At 43.2% G+C, this 17,349-nt stretch overlaps 1 protein-coding gene across 6 annotated transcripts in view; it reads right to left on the bottom strand.

Moving 5' to 3' along the window:
- Positions 1-16,101, bottom strand: part of usp7 (ubiquitin specific peptidase 7 (herpes virus-associated)) — a 37,899-nt gene extending 21,798 nt beyond the window's left edge. For 2 of the 6 annotated variants that reach the window (XM_030058559.1, XM_030058560.1), the window contains exons 1-12: positions 15,881-16,101; positions 11,043-11,147; positions 8,530-8,728; positions 6,216-6,354; positions 5,743-5,831; positions 5,039-5,147; positions 4,093-4,223; positions 3,104-3,158; positions 2,941-3,021; positions 2,404-2,494; positions 1,985-2,067; positions 1,139-1,248 (exon numbers count right to left, since the gene is read on the bottom strand). In XM_030058559.1, coding sequence (XP_029914419.1) covers positions 1,139-1,248; positions 1,985-2,067; positions 2,404-2,494; positions 2,941-3,021; positions 3,104-3,158; positions 4,093-4,223; positions 5,039-5,147; positions 5,743-5,831; positions 6,216-6,354; positions 8,530-8,728; positions 11,043-11,147; positions 15,881-15,965 — 1,277 coding nt within the window. In that variant the 5' untranslated portion in view covers positions 15,966-16,101. Of the gene's footprint in view, positions 1-1,138; positions 1,249-1,984; positions 2,068-2,403; positions 2,495-2,940; positions 3,022-3,103; positions 3,159-4,092; positions 4,224-5,038; positions 5,148-5,742; positions 5,832-6,215; positions 6,355-8,529; positions 8,729-11,042; positions 11,148-12,403; positions 12,521-13,752; positions 13,912-15,880 lie in introns of those variants that run through there. The other 4 variants (XM_030058558.1, XM_030058561.1, XM_030058564.1 and 1 more) reach the window with 3 other exon arrangements.
- Between the last annotated feature and the right edge of the window lie 1,248 nt (positions 16,102-17,349).

The raw sequence follows: 17,349 nt of genomic DNA, 5'->3' as shown, positions 1-17,349 counted from the left end.
GGAGGGGGGAAAGAGGAAGAGAGACGGGGGAGAGGATTAATGGGTGGTAAAGGCAAACGGGAAAACAGGATGGACAGAACCGAGCAAGGACAGAGGAAGGTGGTTCAGAATGGAAGGAGAATAGAAAGTGACAAGACAGAGATGGGGCAAGACATGAGAAGCGAGGGATTAGAAGAAACGCAGCGGGGGGAAAGAAGGAGGTAGAAAGAGGGATATGAGAATGAAAGAAGCATTGGATAGAAAAGGATTAAAGAATAGGCCGGGGAAGAAGAGAAGCGAGGAGAGGGAGTGAGAGTGTCAGCCCAGTCACAATGTCTGTTCACCTGCCACTCAGCAGCAGAGCACTGTGTGTGTGTTTCAGTGTCAGTGTGTGTTTGTGTGTGTACACAAAGTCCTCAGGGGGCAAGGTACCAGTGGTAGCGTCACAGGGATGAGTCAGAGCCTGTCAGAAAATCTACAGAGGGAAATTAGCTATTCCAGCTAGCACTCTCTCTCTCTCTCTCTCTGTGTGTGTGTGTGTGTGTGTGTGTGTGTGTGTGTGTGTGTGTTTGTGTGTGTATGTGTATCCCAGTTAATCTCTCAACTGGGCCTCTCTGCTCCGACACCGTTTCATTAACGTACATCATCCTGTGTGCACAAGTGTGAGTGTGTTGTGTGAGTGTCACATTATCCCAAAGGACTGTTAAAACACCATTAACTCCAACAGAGCTTTACATAGACTGATGCTGCCTGCAGGAAATGCTCTCTCGCTCTCTGAATGACTCACTTTCTCACTGTCTTGGTGCAAAAGGTCAGGGCTTTGCTGTTCAGAGAAAGTGGGCTTGAGTCAAGTATTCCTTCTGGAAATAGACTGCTCCTCTGACCTGCTTTGTTGTGGACCAAAGCCTCTCTGCAACACTGTCAAAGTATCAACCTGGGACTGTAAGCAACAGTAGAAATGGATATTTAGTTTTTTTTTAATTGACTCATGGTGCATCATGTATCTGTATGTGTGTGCCAAAGCCAAGTGTGAATATCTCAGGGAAAGCGCTGCTTTAATTACGGTTGGGTGGTGTGTGTGTGTGTGTGTGTGTGTGTGTCTGCAACCAACATGAGCATAATAAAAAGAATGAACATGTGAGAGGTGTGTGTTTTCCACCTGTCATTAATCTTGATGTTTTGGTCGGTCTGTGGGTCATACATGAACCTCATCAGCTGTAGGTGAAGGATGGGAGGGAAGGTGAGGAACTTCACGCCCTTCTCGGCTTCCTGCAATGCAGACGTAAATGTAAACTGGGGATATTCATTTCATTTAAGGCTTCTTCACACCTATAGTTTGTTTGCTGAGGTTTGAACCAGTGGGGTGGCTGATACCGTGTTACACTGTTCTTACTTCTTACTAATTACTTGTATTACTTGGTCCAAGTTGTTGATTGCTGTGTTTCCAGCGAGGATCATGACAATCATTTCCCCTGTTTTCACTGTTACAAAACAATATTCAAGTTTATCCACTTGAGATGTTGTTTTTTTTTGTTTGTTTTTTACACCTCTGTTTTCAGTGGACAAAATGCCATAAGGTTACGTGTTCAGATTGCTCTGTATTTGTGCAGACTTGATTTAAGTTCACACTGCAAGCCTTCATGCTCATATCCAAAAAAATGGCCAAATATGTCAGAGAGACATACAGAACCATTTTTGCATTTATGCTTCTCCTGCTTGTTTTGAACACATTTCATTTGCAGTATATGCCTGGAACTTCTTAAGCTATGACTTAATTGAGGCATCTCACCAAAACACCAATGATGTCAGCCACTTCACTGTCTTTTCATTGTCATCCTCCATACTAACCCCAGGCTCAGCCAGGCTGCCATGTGCGCCAATTATTATTATTATTATTATTATTATTAGCCATTGCAGGTGAATGATGTAAAATTTGCATATTGCTATAGCACTATAAACTATAAACAACCCATATATTTTAATATAACATGAGCTGGGTTCTCACCTGCAGGCCGTGCTCTCCAGCGTCATATTTGTTGTCTCCATCCAACTGCTCTGTCGCTACGTAGTCTTTGAAAGATTCAAAAACTAGAGGTAATGAGAGAGAGGGAAAGAGAGAGAGACGGAGAAGGAGTGTTTTTTCATCTATTATTCATATCACACCTTATACATGCAGTGATGTGATCAAGAACACATATTGGGTGTAAGGAACTATTGTGCCAAGGTGAAAAGTTGCTACTGTGCTAAAGAAGAGTGTGATTCATTTTACAAGGTTAATTAATGATGAGATTATATTCTTTTCATGGCTATGGGGAAAAATATGTATCAAGGATATAAGACACAGAAAGGGAAACGTAAGCCTGACAACGTTCTGGTTGATGGAGGACTGTGGTATGAAGTGGTTATGTTGGTGTTGCTACTCACTATTCTTCTTTCCTTTTATGCTGAGCTGGATGTCATAGTAGTCTTCTATCCGCTCTGACCGGTAGTCCACATGCTTACACTGGATATACGACTGCAGATGGAGAACATACATGAGTCAGATTACCTGATTTCATCGCTGTGTCAAAAATAGCATTTCTAAGAGGGTCAATTCTCAATTTGGCCTCCTTCTATTCTTAAACTGATGTTCCTGTGGGTTACAGGCTGTGCTGATGTTGTCTGAGCTAGATTACTTCATTTCAGCATCGCATCAACAAAATGTACAGCAGTATTTAATTGTTACATGCTCTGCTACTGTTTGCTGTGTAATGTGCAAGGCAGTTTATTACATCTGGAGGACTGTGCCTTCAGCACATACATTGTTTTCTCCTGAGAAATTATTTTTTGTTTAAACACTTAAGTCAAAGTCGACTAATGCACAAAATATGAGGGCAACCAGTCAAGGCAAGTCATAAAAAATGCCGACTGAAAGAGACAAAGAAAGAGGAGAAGCAATACAGACAGAGAAAGCGAACATACCACCATCTTTCCTCTGAAGAGCTTGGGGATTGTTCCCTCCACACAAGTGCCTTTCATTTTGTTTTCCACGTTGTCCAGCAGCTGGTAAATACACACAGTGTGTGAATAGTTAAGCAACAATACACATACACATGTTTAAAGCCAGTATGATGTGCGAACTCACCACTCTGCACAGCTCCTGTACATCATGTTGCATGAAACTGTCCAGTGTCTCCCATCTAGTGTGGAAAACAAAAACAAAAACAAAAATCAGATACATAAACCAAAAATCTTGTCTTCGAGTGCACGTTGAGAAAAAATGCACTGCAAAAACACCCACAGTTATCGGATATTTCAGACCATGCCATGTGAACATCATCAAATCTGAAGTTCGTACTTCCCACATCAACTGTACAAGTGTCCAGCATGCACTACAAAAGACTATAATGGCTGGCATTAATTTCCCGTTCTGCCACAGACACCAGTTAACACACACTTAAAACACTACTCTCAGAAAAGGCAATCATATGCCTGCTCATACATAGCTGAAAGCAAAGCAGCAGGCCTAACATTCAGTCTGTCAATCAGAGCGTAAAAACGTCTAATCACTATTCCACCTCAGGACCATTTCCTGTGCTACACTGGTGGCTAAACCGCACCGTGGAAATACCGTCATCACTGCTGGAGCTGCACACCGAATGTAGGAAAATATCAAAATTGCAATAATGACTACCACAATTTCCAGATTCAAGAGGTGGTTATTTTTTCTTACAGGGGGACACTATTTCATTTAAGATGGACCATTAAAGAAGTAAATTTGGTTCTGTGTGCACAATTGCTGGCTTGATATTGAGCTGCATGAGAGCATCGTTCATGTTAACTAAACTGAACAAATTCCTAGTGAGTATCTCACTTCTCTCCCCCACACTCAATATATTTGAACATTTGAGGAATTCCAAAAAGGAAGCCTACAGAAAAGCCTGTGTCCTTCTGCATTTAGAAAAAAAAAAAAAAAAAAAAACTGTCACAACTGCATTACTAAGCCAAAAACAGGCACGTTTGTTAATTTGTCAAACATAAAAACAGTAGCTCTCACTCTGATTTTAGGTCAAATGACAGGTGAGATGCCAAGATGCCACTGCTTGTGTGTGTGTGTGTGTTCACGTGCATTACCCGAAGGACTTGGTGAGTTTCTTGGTACCGACAGGCTTGTCGCTGTGTTGCAGCTCGTAGAAAACCCTCTGCAGTGCCAGAGGAACGCTCTTGGACGAGTCGTCTCCCTCCGTGGGCATCATGTACACAGCCTGCAAACAGAGGGAGGAAGAACGATAAACACTTGGCTTTGACCGATATGGGCATTTTGAAAGCTCACAAGAATATTCTTGAATTGAAGCTACCGCTGACATCCAATATCTTTAAATTGAGCCGTTTTCATGCCAAACAAATAATCAAAATTCAGAGATACAGCCCCAATTTTATTCTTGTAGGGATGGAAAAGCCTCTGAAACACGATTTAGACTATGGGACACAAGAAAAAGAAGCCACTGCTACTATAGTGAATATGGAGTTGGTTTTCACGCGGTGCTGATGAGGGGATCGGGATGAAGGGTGATGCAGCATTGGCTTGTTTTGTTAGGCAGATAGCTGCAAGTGGGCAAAATTTGGCGACAGGACACATTCTGTCACAATTCTAGGGAATGCAAAGTCACTACCGATGGTTAGCTTAGCCAGGGAGGAGGGGCTAACTTTTAATGTTGTGTTTACAAAGTGCAGCCAATAAATCCTACTCATTGTTGTAACGTTGTAACTGAATTTGATGTTTGATATGATGCTTGTCATTTGCTCACAAGCACACATTAACATGTGCAGAGATGTGCAAATGCCACAACTTAACACGTGTTATTGTGCACGCATATACAGGGCTCCAGACTCTCTCATCTCCTGCACTTGCCTGCCTTCCTAAATATTTTAGATCTAGAAGCCAAATCTGCCAAAAGATTTCTTTGACTGGGTGCCCTGATATATAACCCATGCAAACCTACATCTGGTTGGTTTAGCCAGCAGTGAAATTTTAACACATAAACACACACTCAGCCAGGAAAAAAAAAAAAAAACGCACCCGCCGTAGCTGGTTGGTGAAGAAGAGCGTCTGTAACAGGCTGTTCATGTAGCAGGTAGCTCCCTGGTTCTTCAGCCCCACGTAGCCTGTGTGTTTCTTGGAGTCCCAGCTGGTCAGAGACACAGACAGTACAGTTGGGATTATAATTCATTAGCCCTAAATTTCTAGAAAATGTGATTTGGCAACCACATTACCCAAAAAAATACACTAACTGCAGAATCCAATCTCACTTGCCTGTTTCTGTCATTACAGGAGAACTGGTCCTAAATACAGATAAGACAACTAGGGTGGATCTAGGTTTTAATTCAGTAACAGCTGAGTGAATTTTCCTGTGTATTTTGTGAGAGAGACAGGGCATTTAGGCTCCGTTTAAGTAATGTGTCTTACCCCTAGCCCTTATTGTTATCTATTTTACCAGGAGATGCTAAGATTAACTAAGATCATGTTTTTACTGTCAAATGAGATCTAAAAATATACTTTGAGGCAGGGAAATACTGAATTCACATCACAGTTAGCCAAAAATACTTCCAAAAGGAGGACCAGAAATGATGTCATGGCAACTGACTGTCTCTTCATTACTCTGCAGACCTTTGCCAAGACGTACATGATAAAAATAAGAGGGATTATTGCAGAAAATACAAAAAACTGAACTGTAGCCACAGCAGAGAGACTCTCTAGACAAGGGAACAGTGAGAGCTACTTACGCCACTCCATGTGGGGCATCTGCCTGGACGTAGACTTCAAAGGAGACTTTGTCGTCGTCAATGAAGCCCCTCTCTGGATCAGTCACATCCTGAAACATGGCAATGCAAAGACAGTTAAGGTTAACAACTCAAGCTGCAACGTAGGTTTTTAGTTACCTCTGAATTTTGTATATTAAAAATAAACAAGACACGAACAATGAGAGTTTAACTGCACAAGAAAAAACGTAGCCCAACTTTTATCCATTCAATAAGGAAATTAAATTTACATTTTTTGACCATCTACTGAGACTCCGTACCAGCCACTACGACAGGCAGCCTAGTGTCCTGTAGTGGCTTTTCCCCCATTTGAAAGAAAATCAATGTGGCTGATCACGTAGAGCAAGTGTTTTATGGGCAAAAAACAGCTTCCAAAGCCGTCTGTCTCTTTGTGGAAAACAATCTTCCCTCCCTCACGAGAAAGTCTGTGTACTCACACTCCAGGACATGAAGTTGGAGAAGCCCCAGTCATTCTCCTTGTGGAAGAACAGATGACTGATCCTGCGGCTGAAGGACTTCTCGTCATCTTTGTAGTTGATGATCTTCAGCATGGCCTGGGCATGGCACGACCATGACCTGAGAACACAGGGACAGGTGCTACTGTCAGTAACCACACACACTGCATGAAAGCATGCGTGTGCTTCCCAAATGCTGCTGACCACAAATCAACAGCCTGTAAAGTAAATCTCAGCTTTGGATTCATGAGGGCACCATGATGCAGAAAGCTTGTAGTTCTTGCTGATGTAGTTTTCAAACAGTCAAGATTCAATGCTGCCAAGTGCTAAATACTGGACTAAAGTGACCGTAATTCATTGCACCTACAGCATGACGCATCGTATCGGTGCTCCATCGGGTCACAGAGCGTCTGTGCCGACACATAATGAAAAACAGTTTCAAATGAAGCTTCCATAATCAGATGGAAGTGAACTAGTCAGCTAATTTTGCAGTGCCATTAGCTTATACTATATTGTGATTGACTGGAAAAAATATGACTTACTGGAATCACTACATGAACCACACCCCCACTGACCCCATCCCCATTGAATAAACTGACAGCCTGTGGGAATCACTGTGTCCAAATAAGCAGTCTAAACCAGAGCCTGATTCTTCAAACAAACAAGCACTGAAAAGGGGCAGAGTGAAATATTTCTATGAGAAATGCATATTAACAGTTTTGGCTGATAAAACTGATTCTTGAACGTGTATTGGGTTTCGTTGGAGAGAAACACAAAATGTTCTGGATATTGCGATGTGGCGTGCTGTGCCGAAGCTTCAAAGTGTGTGTCAAGTAATCCAGGAAGTATTTGTGAGGTGCATATCAAGGCTTGTATCAATGATGTGTGTGCTCACATAGGAGTCCACCAATGGGGAAACTCCAACACTCTGTGAGTCAGTCAGTCAGTAACTAGTGATGTCTAGTGACATGAGGACTGCAGTCATAACCTTGGGCACGGGTATTTTTTTTTGACAAAGTTTTCCGACCTTAGGAGGTTGAGTCAAAAAGTGAAGGGACCTCTCCAGTGATTTCATAGCTCCACTTCTTTTCAAAACTCGCCCTGAAATGGTTCATCCCATAAACTGATATATAACTGATATCTTTATCTAACCAATCACAGTTGAGTCTCGCATACCAAGTAGGCTAATCAGGAGCCTGGATTGGCTGTGCCAGCTGTAGGGTAACTTGTTACTCCCACTTTGTCAGGTAAACCTATGACTTGGCGTGTGATTACACCTGCTGCACAGGTGAGGCTCAACTGACTGACATAGTGATTGGTGGAGATTGCCATACATGACCCAACTGTTTAAGGAAGAGTTTTTAAAAGAGACTGAGATCATGAAACCCCTGGAGGGCACATTTAATTTCAGTCACTGTGTACAAGTACATGAGTTGCTCCAAACCAGCTGTCATTGCGGTACAATTCTCCCACACAGACTGATATTTTGAAACAGGACGACTGGGTGTCCTGTGTGATAGCGAGCGTCCAACACATTATCACAGAGAGCAATCTTTCTGAGTCTGTCTGATGGTAATTTAGTCAAGGGTCTATGCAAGCTTTCAGTGCCTCTTTCACTAGAGACAATAGTGTAGACAATTATCAATCCTAAGTATCCTTGACTTGTATAAAGTGGTGGCTGTGACAGTAAACCCAAAGTTACTAACCTACATTATTACTGACATTTATCCGGCAGGCAGAGCAGAGTCAGCATTAAATGGTAAAGTCTTTCACATTAGAATAACATGATGAGGTTAGTATGAGCCTGATGATGAAAGCTGACTATTGAGAGTTCTATCTGATTATCGCCACATTGGTGAAATAAGTACATTCTGTTAAAGACAATTATGTTTCGTCCATGTTTAAGTTATGTTTCACACCTTACCTGTGGTCAGACTCATGCCTTGCACTAATTCATTGCACTCAGGGTGCAATGAATTATGGTCTTTACACACTTTCAGTGTCACAGAGTTAAACCTTGTGTGTGTGTGTTTTTTTTTTTTTTTTTTTTAACTACATCAACAAGAGACAGCTGCATGGACTACCAGTTTCACAAAAAGGTAGCTTGCAAATTTTATCAGGCTAAAACAAAAACTTATCTCAGCAGCTGTTCATTCACCTTGGCAAGCTTGCTTGAACATTAACATTATATGGGGGAAAAGTGTTTGTGTATACTCCATGGGTGTGTATTTGTAGTACAACAATCAAAGATATGGGGTGTGTCTGTGTGTGTCTGTGTGTGTGTGTGTGCACCTACGTGGAATCAGACTCTGCGTTGCACTGCAAGAAGAAGCCGACGCTCTTCTGGTGCGGCCGGTCGGGGTAGAAGCGCGGCATAACCATGATCTTCCATGGAAGGTTGCGAACGAAGCAGGACGGGCTGAGCACCGACTCGCTCAGGCGGCTGAAGCGCTCCACCACGAACCGGAATGTCGCCTCTGACCGCCAACTAGTGTCTGAGGAGGAAGAGGGTGGAGAGAGAGAGAGAGAAAGAGTAAGTTATAGCATGAAAACCATATGCGATATCATTTCCATTATTTTAAAATGTGGGTTTATGTGGATACAGACCTGCCCTGTGTAACTGAGTGTGTACGTACAGGCGGGACAGAGGGTTATTGTACCTTTATCCACTGTTAGTAGCAGAATGACTATCAGTTAATGTCAATGATGTTTCCATTCAAAAGTTCAGCAATTTTCATACAAAATGATGTCACAAAAAATAGTAAGAATTTTTCAGATTTTTTGGGGGGCATTTCTGCTTTATCTCACAGTCACAGTACGGAGAGACAGGAAAGGCAGGAGAGAGAGAGAGGGGACGATAGGCAGCAAATGTCCTGAGGTCAGATTCAAACCCACAACTCAGGACTCAGCCTTAACAAGTGGTAGGTGCTCTTATCCGGTGAGCTACCAGGGCGCCCCAAAAGTAAGAAAACTGACTGTTTCCATCCACTGTGTTCAAGAAAATAAAAGGCCTTTTTAATGTCAGAGGAAAAGGCTACAACAACAAAAAAGCACATTGACAAGAGGACGTTAAGAGTCCTTCAGGAATTGATTTGTCCTGGGCCAGGCTGCTGTTCTTTTGTGTCAGCTAATGTGGGACATACACTCAGCGGCCACTTTATTAGGTACACCTTTACAATCTGATGTAATGCAGTGCAGCAGCTCAGTTGTAATTTTTTTTTTTTTTTTACGCTGTCACAGAGGTGTTAATTCAATTACGTGTTTTAGTAGTGAGGTCATTGTTGGCGGTGGTGTTGCACTGAGCTGCATTGTATTCAGGTGTTTCTAATACTCTGCCCCCCACTCATGTGTTTAAATAGGGAGGACAAAAAATTAGAAACACCTCTCAATGTACTGTAGTTCAGTACAACATCACCTTTAACTATGACCTCAGTAATAAACATAATCAAAGTTTCACATTTCCGAGTCTGTCAACAACAAATGAATATCAGAAACCTCATAAAAGTAGAACTGATGGCAGAGCTGTTATACTGAATTGCATCAGATTGCACAGGTGTACCTAGTGAAGTGGCCAATGAGTATATTTCATGCTTTCTTCTGATGACAAAAAACAAATAAATACATATGCACTTGGAAAGACTGAAATGTACCAACTACACCGACTTAAAGCCCCTTGACCATCCATGAATTGAGCTTAGTGTAATGCTAATTTGCGACCAATGTAGATGCGATAACACAAAACATGCTCTTGATTTTGAGTAGGCAACCCTGACCTCATTGTAACTCTGACATAGTTAATGACAAATCAACAATAAATCACCATCTCTGGGAGTGGATGACTTGTGTTCACAGTGAAGCTGTGATGACAAGTGAACATCAGAGAAAATGTTTCAGTCAGGATCTGAAAGGGTGACACTGGTTAACGTGCAGGTGAAATATGTAGCCTGGAATTTCTGCTAATGTAAACAGTGCCAGCTGCTTTTTTTCCAGCAGGTAGTCAAGTTAAAAAAATAAAAGACAAAAGAAAACACTGGCTTGTGACTGGCTTGCAGCCCTTAGCTGCTCTTCCATTGTTGTGCAATGTGCCTAAACCATTTCTGTGTCCACTCATGCCAACCCCAGAGTCCAAAATTACTTTTTTGGCTAATCTGCCAATGACAGGTAAACTGCGAAAATTTATCAGCCAAAGATATTTGTAACCAGCTATACAACTGCATCATGCATTATTTACTCACTGTGCATTTGAACTTCACAGTTTAGAAACACCTCTCAAAAGAATGCCGACCTCTGTGACTTTACTCTTCGCCTTCATCTTTTGTTTTTGGTGGCTTAACCAACATGATAGGTACGGTGGACTGTGAGGGTCACATTAGTCTCAGGCACTACGCATAAATAAAACAGCAATGTAAACCTGGTCATAAGCTGTAATTTCTTACTGGCCACCAGGCTGGTGACCCCAATTTATTTACCCACCAAACCAAAAAATGGTGTTGGTGGGCCCTACAACCATGACTTGTTGACTAAAATGTTTTTACCCACAAAAACTTTTCTGCTTAACACAAGCATCAAAGCTTTGGCTCTACTGAAGACTTGTGATCAAATGTTTCTATTTCCATTCAGGTTTTCTAACTCCAGACAAAATGTGATGCCCATGTGTAAAATCAGATCTATGGGTGAGTGGGTGGGTGATGGTGAATTTGTGTTGTGTTGACAACCAGGACTGGGTCGAGTAAGGTAAACGCAAGTGCACAAGCCTCTGCAGCATGTGTGTTAATGTGTGTGTGATCGTGTGCGTGTCCAAGTCCTCACCATCCTCCATGTCCTCCTCTGTGTTGTTGTGTCCATCTGCCATGGCCACGTTGCCGTTGATCACTGGGTTAGCCGGGATTCTTGGGGGGTCGTCCGTGTCCCCAGCTGTGTACACACACACACACACACACACACACACATAGAAAACAATGTAATCAAAGTGCATGGGTGGCATGGCAGCTGACAAGCTTTACAAAAAAGGAGAATTTCCCTGCAGGGATCGATAAAATACATGAGCTGTATAAACTCTCTTTGTGTCAAGAAGATATAAGGCTCCCTCCCACTAGGTATACATTCATTCCACATTTATTAGTTGTGATTCAATAATGAGAGCAAACATTTAGGGACTCTAATATAGACTTTTCTATAAAAGCGTTGAGGCATCTCAGTTCAAAGTTCTGCCCACAGGAGAGTCACTTTGATTATACTTACTCCTGTGGAAGTATTTTATTTCTAGGCAACATGAATATTACAGCATATCAACTATTTTAATCGTCCAATCATTTTAATAACTGAGTTTCATCCTTTGGATCTGAGAATGAGGAGAAATTCTAGTGAAGATTAAACGAGGTGCTGAAACTCTTCTTATTATATTACAGTGCCCAGTTTTTGGATGTACACATTATCTTCTTAAAAGGAGGAAATGCTGAAAAGCTGGCAATCCCGCATAACGGCAAGGAAGCAGAGAAGAGACAGGACACTTTTTTTCTTAAATATGTCACATCGTCCTCTCTGCTGCCACCCCACCCTACTGTGGAGATCTGAGTTTTTCTCCCACTACTGTCACCATCCTCAGCTTCAACACCGACCCACATATCCTCTCCTTCCCCTTTCATACGTTTAACAGGGAAAACCCTGCATGCTGAGACAGCATGACAAGTCGCTTTCCCTCTCCCAATCTGTGTGTTTGACAGAGTGAGAGAAACAGAGCAACAGAGAGAATTTATGTGTGTGCGTGAGTGTGTGTGTGTGTGTGCATAACAAAGACCGTGCAACACAACAGTAGGCTGGGTAATTATGGACACAATGGAGGATTAAGCTGCAAGTCATCTCTCGAACAAAAACACATGCACACAGAGGACAGCAATTATCCCAGCCAAATAATGAGATGGCTCCACGTGCGCTCTCATCTATCAAAACACATCGATGACAGAATCACCGAGGAGCTCGCTCTGAACAGACTTCAAGGAGTGAGTGAAGTCGGCTTGGATCCTGTGATGATGACGACAAGCCGGAGATAGAGCTGAGAGGAATGGCGGCATTGATGTGAACACCCAGGGAAATGTATCCTCTCTGTGTGTGCACGTCCTTTTGCTTTTAAACCCAAGAGCTGCCAACTCCTTGCAAAGGTGTCACTCTACCTCTCTCAGTGTACATCATCTGCATCCCCCATCTTCCTCAAAGCTGGCACATGCAAAGGCATCGATGTGTGTGTGCGAGAGCCTGTACACACGACTCCAGGTAACATTACTGACCAAGTCTGCCTCACCCAGGAGACTGACCTCATTTCCCCAAGTGGATTACACCCTGCTAACGGCGCGTGTCAGTCAACTCCATGACTACTTCATGTCCCACCCACCTTTTCACTCTATCCTGCAGCTTCTCTCAAATGCACAAGCCAAAGATACACCGCTGACAGGGCAGTGTGATGGCTAAAACAAAAATCCGCCTCTGAAATCAGCAGAAGCCTCAGGATGGCCAAAGGATGTCATATTTGACAAAAACACACTGGGGAATCAAATTGGCATACTTTGCAGCTTTGTTATTTTTGAAGTGGCTTGGGTTTTTGCAGGGAAAATCATCTCAAGTGGTTCACATATTATTTTCAAACATAAGTTCCCCAGATTCAGCAACCAGCACAATTACTTCTTGGTTGTTAGTCTGAGCTTGGTATATTTGCACAACTGCAAAAAAACGCAGTCAGTGGTAAGCCAACTGTAAATTCAGATAAATATCACAAGCATTTCCTTCCACCAAAGTGACAAGCAGCAAACAAAAGTCTTACAGTGTTTTAAATTTCATGGCCTATGATCTGAGAGTAAGGAAGAAACCAAGGAGCAAAAACTTTAGGATGCACTCTGAAAAATGTCATGTCAGACAGTTTTACATTGAGCCAACAAAATGATCTCCACATCTGTGTTTAACCTACAGCTACAAGGATGTAACAGCACAGCTGATCCTTACACTAAAAATCAAATGTTGTCTGACACATCAGACTATGTAATGTCTGACCAACTATTTAGTATCATACTATTTCTAATCATAATAGGAGAGAATTTGTTTTTTTCCCCTAAAAGGTATCCATCTGGAAATAGCATGGAGCTAAGTTTCCAATAAAATGTTTAAACCATTTCCATGATTTCCTACTACTTTCAATCAATAACCATTGTGAAAAATCACTAAATTCAGACAGGCAAAGGCTACCAGACAGTCACACCAGCCAGATGTACCTAACTAAACAAAAACACAGCAAACTGACCATGAAGCAGCAACTATCTAACATCATTAGTCACACTGCCCAGACATACAGGATGAAACGACTGAAATGTGCAGAGCTGATGACATTAAGAGGTTCACTGCAAATCCCTTGGGCCTAAAACCCATAAAGGAAGTGTAGTATGTGTTAATGCATGTGGTAAGAATGTGGTTAGATCAAATTGGCCAGTAGAGAAAAGGGTTTGCTATGTGGCTGTAGGTTGTTACCACTCACACAGAGAGTTTAGATGCTCCCCTTGTTTTCCGGATAGGTGTGAGGCAGGATTGGTAGACAGTGATCAATGTCAAGAGACAGTGAGATTACAGTGGGAACAGCAGTCAGGAGATGGTGAAGGCAGAAAAATGTATGCTAGTGAGTGCACCTGCTATTGTTTGATGTGTTTTAATTGTTTAAAAAAAAAAAAAAATCGAAAACAAAAATTGTAAATGCTGTCTAAGACTGCCTTGCAAAATCACTGGGACTGAATGACGCAGTGATGCTGAAGGTTTTCAGAAGCCTTGCCTGGTCCAAAGTTGATATTATTAAATAAATAAATATAAATGCTGATAGGAAGGGCGCTCTGCGGGTGAAACGTTTGCTAAACGCTGACAGACGTGGTCCCGATTCCAAAAAGCACTAACAAAACAGAGATCATTAAAAATGGCGAGCTCCACGCGTTGGTTCTTCATACAATGAAGCAGCAAATCCCCGCGCTGCCAGCCAGTGAAGGCGAGCCCCCATGCGGGCCTTGTTGCCGCAGCAGCGACAACCTGCCAGCACTTTTCACCGAATTCACATCACAAACTGGCAAACGTCGGAAAGTTACCGACCACACAACTAGCCTGGTGCACCACTTGGACCGCTTATATCGTGATTCTCCGCAAGAAATGGCTCAGCTGGTGTCAGTGTAACCAATGTGGCAAATGAGGATTGACGCATCTCGCTAGCCAGCTAGCTAACACTAGCCGCAGCTTCGTCTCCAGGCCATTATTGGCTAGCTGCATTCACTGGCACCAGCTAATAAGCTGGGAGCAATGCTGAAGGAAAAAAGTCACCAAACATAGAGGTATATACAGTTACATAGCATTACACGCAACTGGAGAAATCTAGCTCATATCTGGAGTAAACATCAATCGGAAAAATGTAAACAAAGTTGCACTTAGGACTAGGCCTTAACGTTAACTGGCTAGCAATAAATTGATCGTTGCAAAACAAGCCACCATTTTGGAACACCACACACCCCCTTCGCTAGCATTAGCTTATTAGCTACCTAGCATGCTAGTCTGCTAATGAACGATAGAGAGCGGGCCTTGAGGCTAACAGTTTAGCTCGCTAAGAGCTGCCCCGCTAGCAAAGTTATCAGCGTAACGTCATTTCATCTGCGTTATTAACTCAATGTGGACTATGGGAGATGCTTTCGCCTCCAACACAAGATGCATTTAGTTACAGCGAATTTGCTGCAATGGCACCTTTTTACATCCGATCTGACATGTCTCGCCTCATAACATTCACCGATAATGTAGTTTGCAGGCCCGCGAGTTTCCAAACCAACAACATAACAACATTAGACACACGATGCTAGCCGGAATGCTAACAGGGGCTCCAATACTGCGTTCAAATGTAGTTACGATCCATCTTTTACTAGTTAGCCCTGCTTATGCTGCACTACATTATTTAGTGGGTATTTAGTGGCTTTGTTGTTAACCCACAGGTAGCCATAACTGTTGGAATTAACTCATGATCACACTGCAATTCTGCTATCAGCATAATTTACGTAGCGACGGGTCATTAATTGCCATGTTAATTGCAAGCCGAGCCATAGCCACACTGTTTACAAACATTTAAACAGGAGCTAGCGGGGCTCGGAAACCCACCGCTACATTCGTTTCTAAACGAGGATAATATGGCAGCTGCATCTGGTGAAGTTGTCTAGTGCCATCTAAAAGATATGAACAAAAAACTGGACAGTCCAGCCAGCACGATTTGGAAATGCTGATGCCGAATGAATGATGTGTCTCATGCGTGTCTCAACTATGAAACGTTTAAGAAAAATACCAAAGCTCTTTTCTTGCATTACGTGCAAACAGTGATAAATAGCAAACACACAACAGGACCAAGTAGCGTTAACACCACAATCGCAATAACGCAAATGAGGTCAGCTGCACAGAAGAAGTCTGCTGCAATGGACGCACCATCAGCAAAATTGAAGCCGGCTATCCCAGCTAGCTGTAGGCCTCCGTGTTTACTGTAAAGTTGAGCTTAAGACCGAGCAATAAAAGTTGGCGAATTTCATGCGGTGGTAAAATAGTGACAGATGACGCCTCAAAGTGCCCGTCCCTGCCTCTTTCTGACAATTTCTCACCTTCCATCTCCATATCCTCGGGCTCGCTGAGCTGCTGCTCGCCGGCTTTCTGCTGCTGTTGCTGAGTGTGGTGGTGGTGGTTCATGTCGGCGACTGCTGTTGGATCTTTGTTCCCCTCGACCTTGTCCGGGGTCGGTTCGGTGGGGAACCGGGGTCTGGGCTGTTGGTGGGGTGTTGTTGGATGCGGAGGTGGGCTAGACAGGTCGAGCCGCGGCGGCTGGGCCTGCTCTATCACGACCTCGGCCTTGTCTGCTGTCAGTGCCGGGGACAGAGGAGGGGAGGTCGGCGGGGGAGCAGGCAGAGAAACGCGGACGTATTTGCTCGCTATTCGCCCAATCTCGGCGCCTTTATGGGTGCGAGTCGCTGACGGCGGGGGGATGACTGGGGCTCCGGCGAGGGAGGCCCGCTGAACTAGCTAAATCAATCCGGCTTTACCCCGGGAAATGTGGGGCAGTGAGCGAGGTGAGAAAGACAACTCGCACCACAACCCGCAGCCGGAGGAAAAAAAATACCCTGTTTACGGCCAAGCTACCTGACGCTAGGCAGCCAACTAATGATATAGGTACAACAACAATGAAAACAAAGGCTCATTTGCTATAGCGACACACGTTCAACAACTTTGCCTGCAATATCCCCAGTCCGTGTGCTGCTCCTCCGTTTGTCCCTCGTCTGGGGGAGAGCGGAGAAAAAAGCTATCCATTCAAACCAGATTCGAATATGGGAATAGCACTAATTTAGAAGTTCGCGGAGACGAGAGTTGCCACGGCCCGAGATAAAAAGAAAAAACTGTTCCCCCGCACATCCAAACCGCCCTAACACGATAAACGACAAAATACGGCGCGTCGTCGCATTTCTTAAAAGCTTGTTTTCTATGTGGAAATTTGCCCGGTCATAGCCTGTTGTGCCTCTCGCCCGCTTCCCGTGGTTTGTGATGTTGAGTCGAGGTAAATCTCAAAATGGCGGTCGCGCTCTTCTCTGAAATGTCACATCCGCATGGAGATCCAAACAGTGCGCCGAGGCGGCCTGCAGCGAAATCATAGCCCAGCCCCAGTGAGCCTGTACACCGATGTTATATGATATGGATTAGGTACATACTGCCATTACAAGGCATTTAAAAAAAAAAAAAAAAAAAAAAAAAAGCAGTAATGACAGTTGATTGGAGATAGCGGATTGACAGGCTGCAGCTACTGATATGATGCTGTGATGCGTTGGGGACCAGTCCGGCTCCTGCTGATGCACAGATCAGCTCAAAAATCCCTAAAATGGTCCAGTTATGCTCATTAAGGACCTTACAGTGTCAGCGATACTCAAAATTAGTTGAGACGAACCTTAATCACACTTTTTGGTGTCACTATAATATTCTCTGCAAGGACTGAAACTTTGTATGTGATGCTTAGTTGTCAGTTTTAGGGACCTATCTTGTCTCCTGGTGGATTTTTTAAAGAATAGAATAGAATAGAATAGAATAG

Source organism: Myripristis murdjan, chromosome 8 (assembly GCF_902150065.1).
Source record: "Myripristis murdjan chromosome 8, fMyrMur1.1, whole genome shotgun sequence".
NCBI classification, from domain to species: domain Eukaryota; kingdom Metazoa; phylum Chordata; class Actinopteri; order Holocentriformes; family Holocentridae; genus Myripristis; species Myripristis murdjan.
The sequence above is the reverse complement of the archived record's forward strand: the minus strand, read 5'-3'. Positions and strand labels throughout refer to the sequence as shown.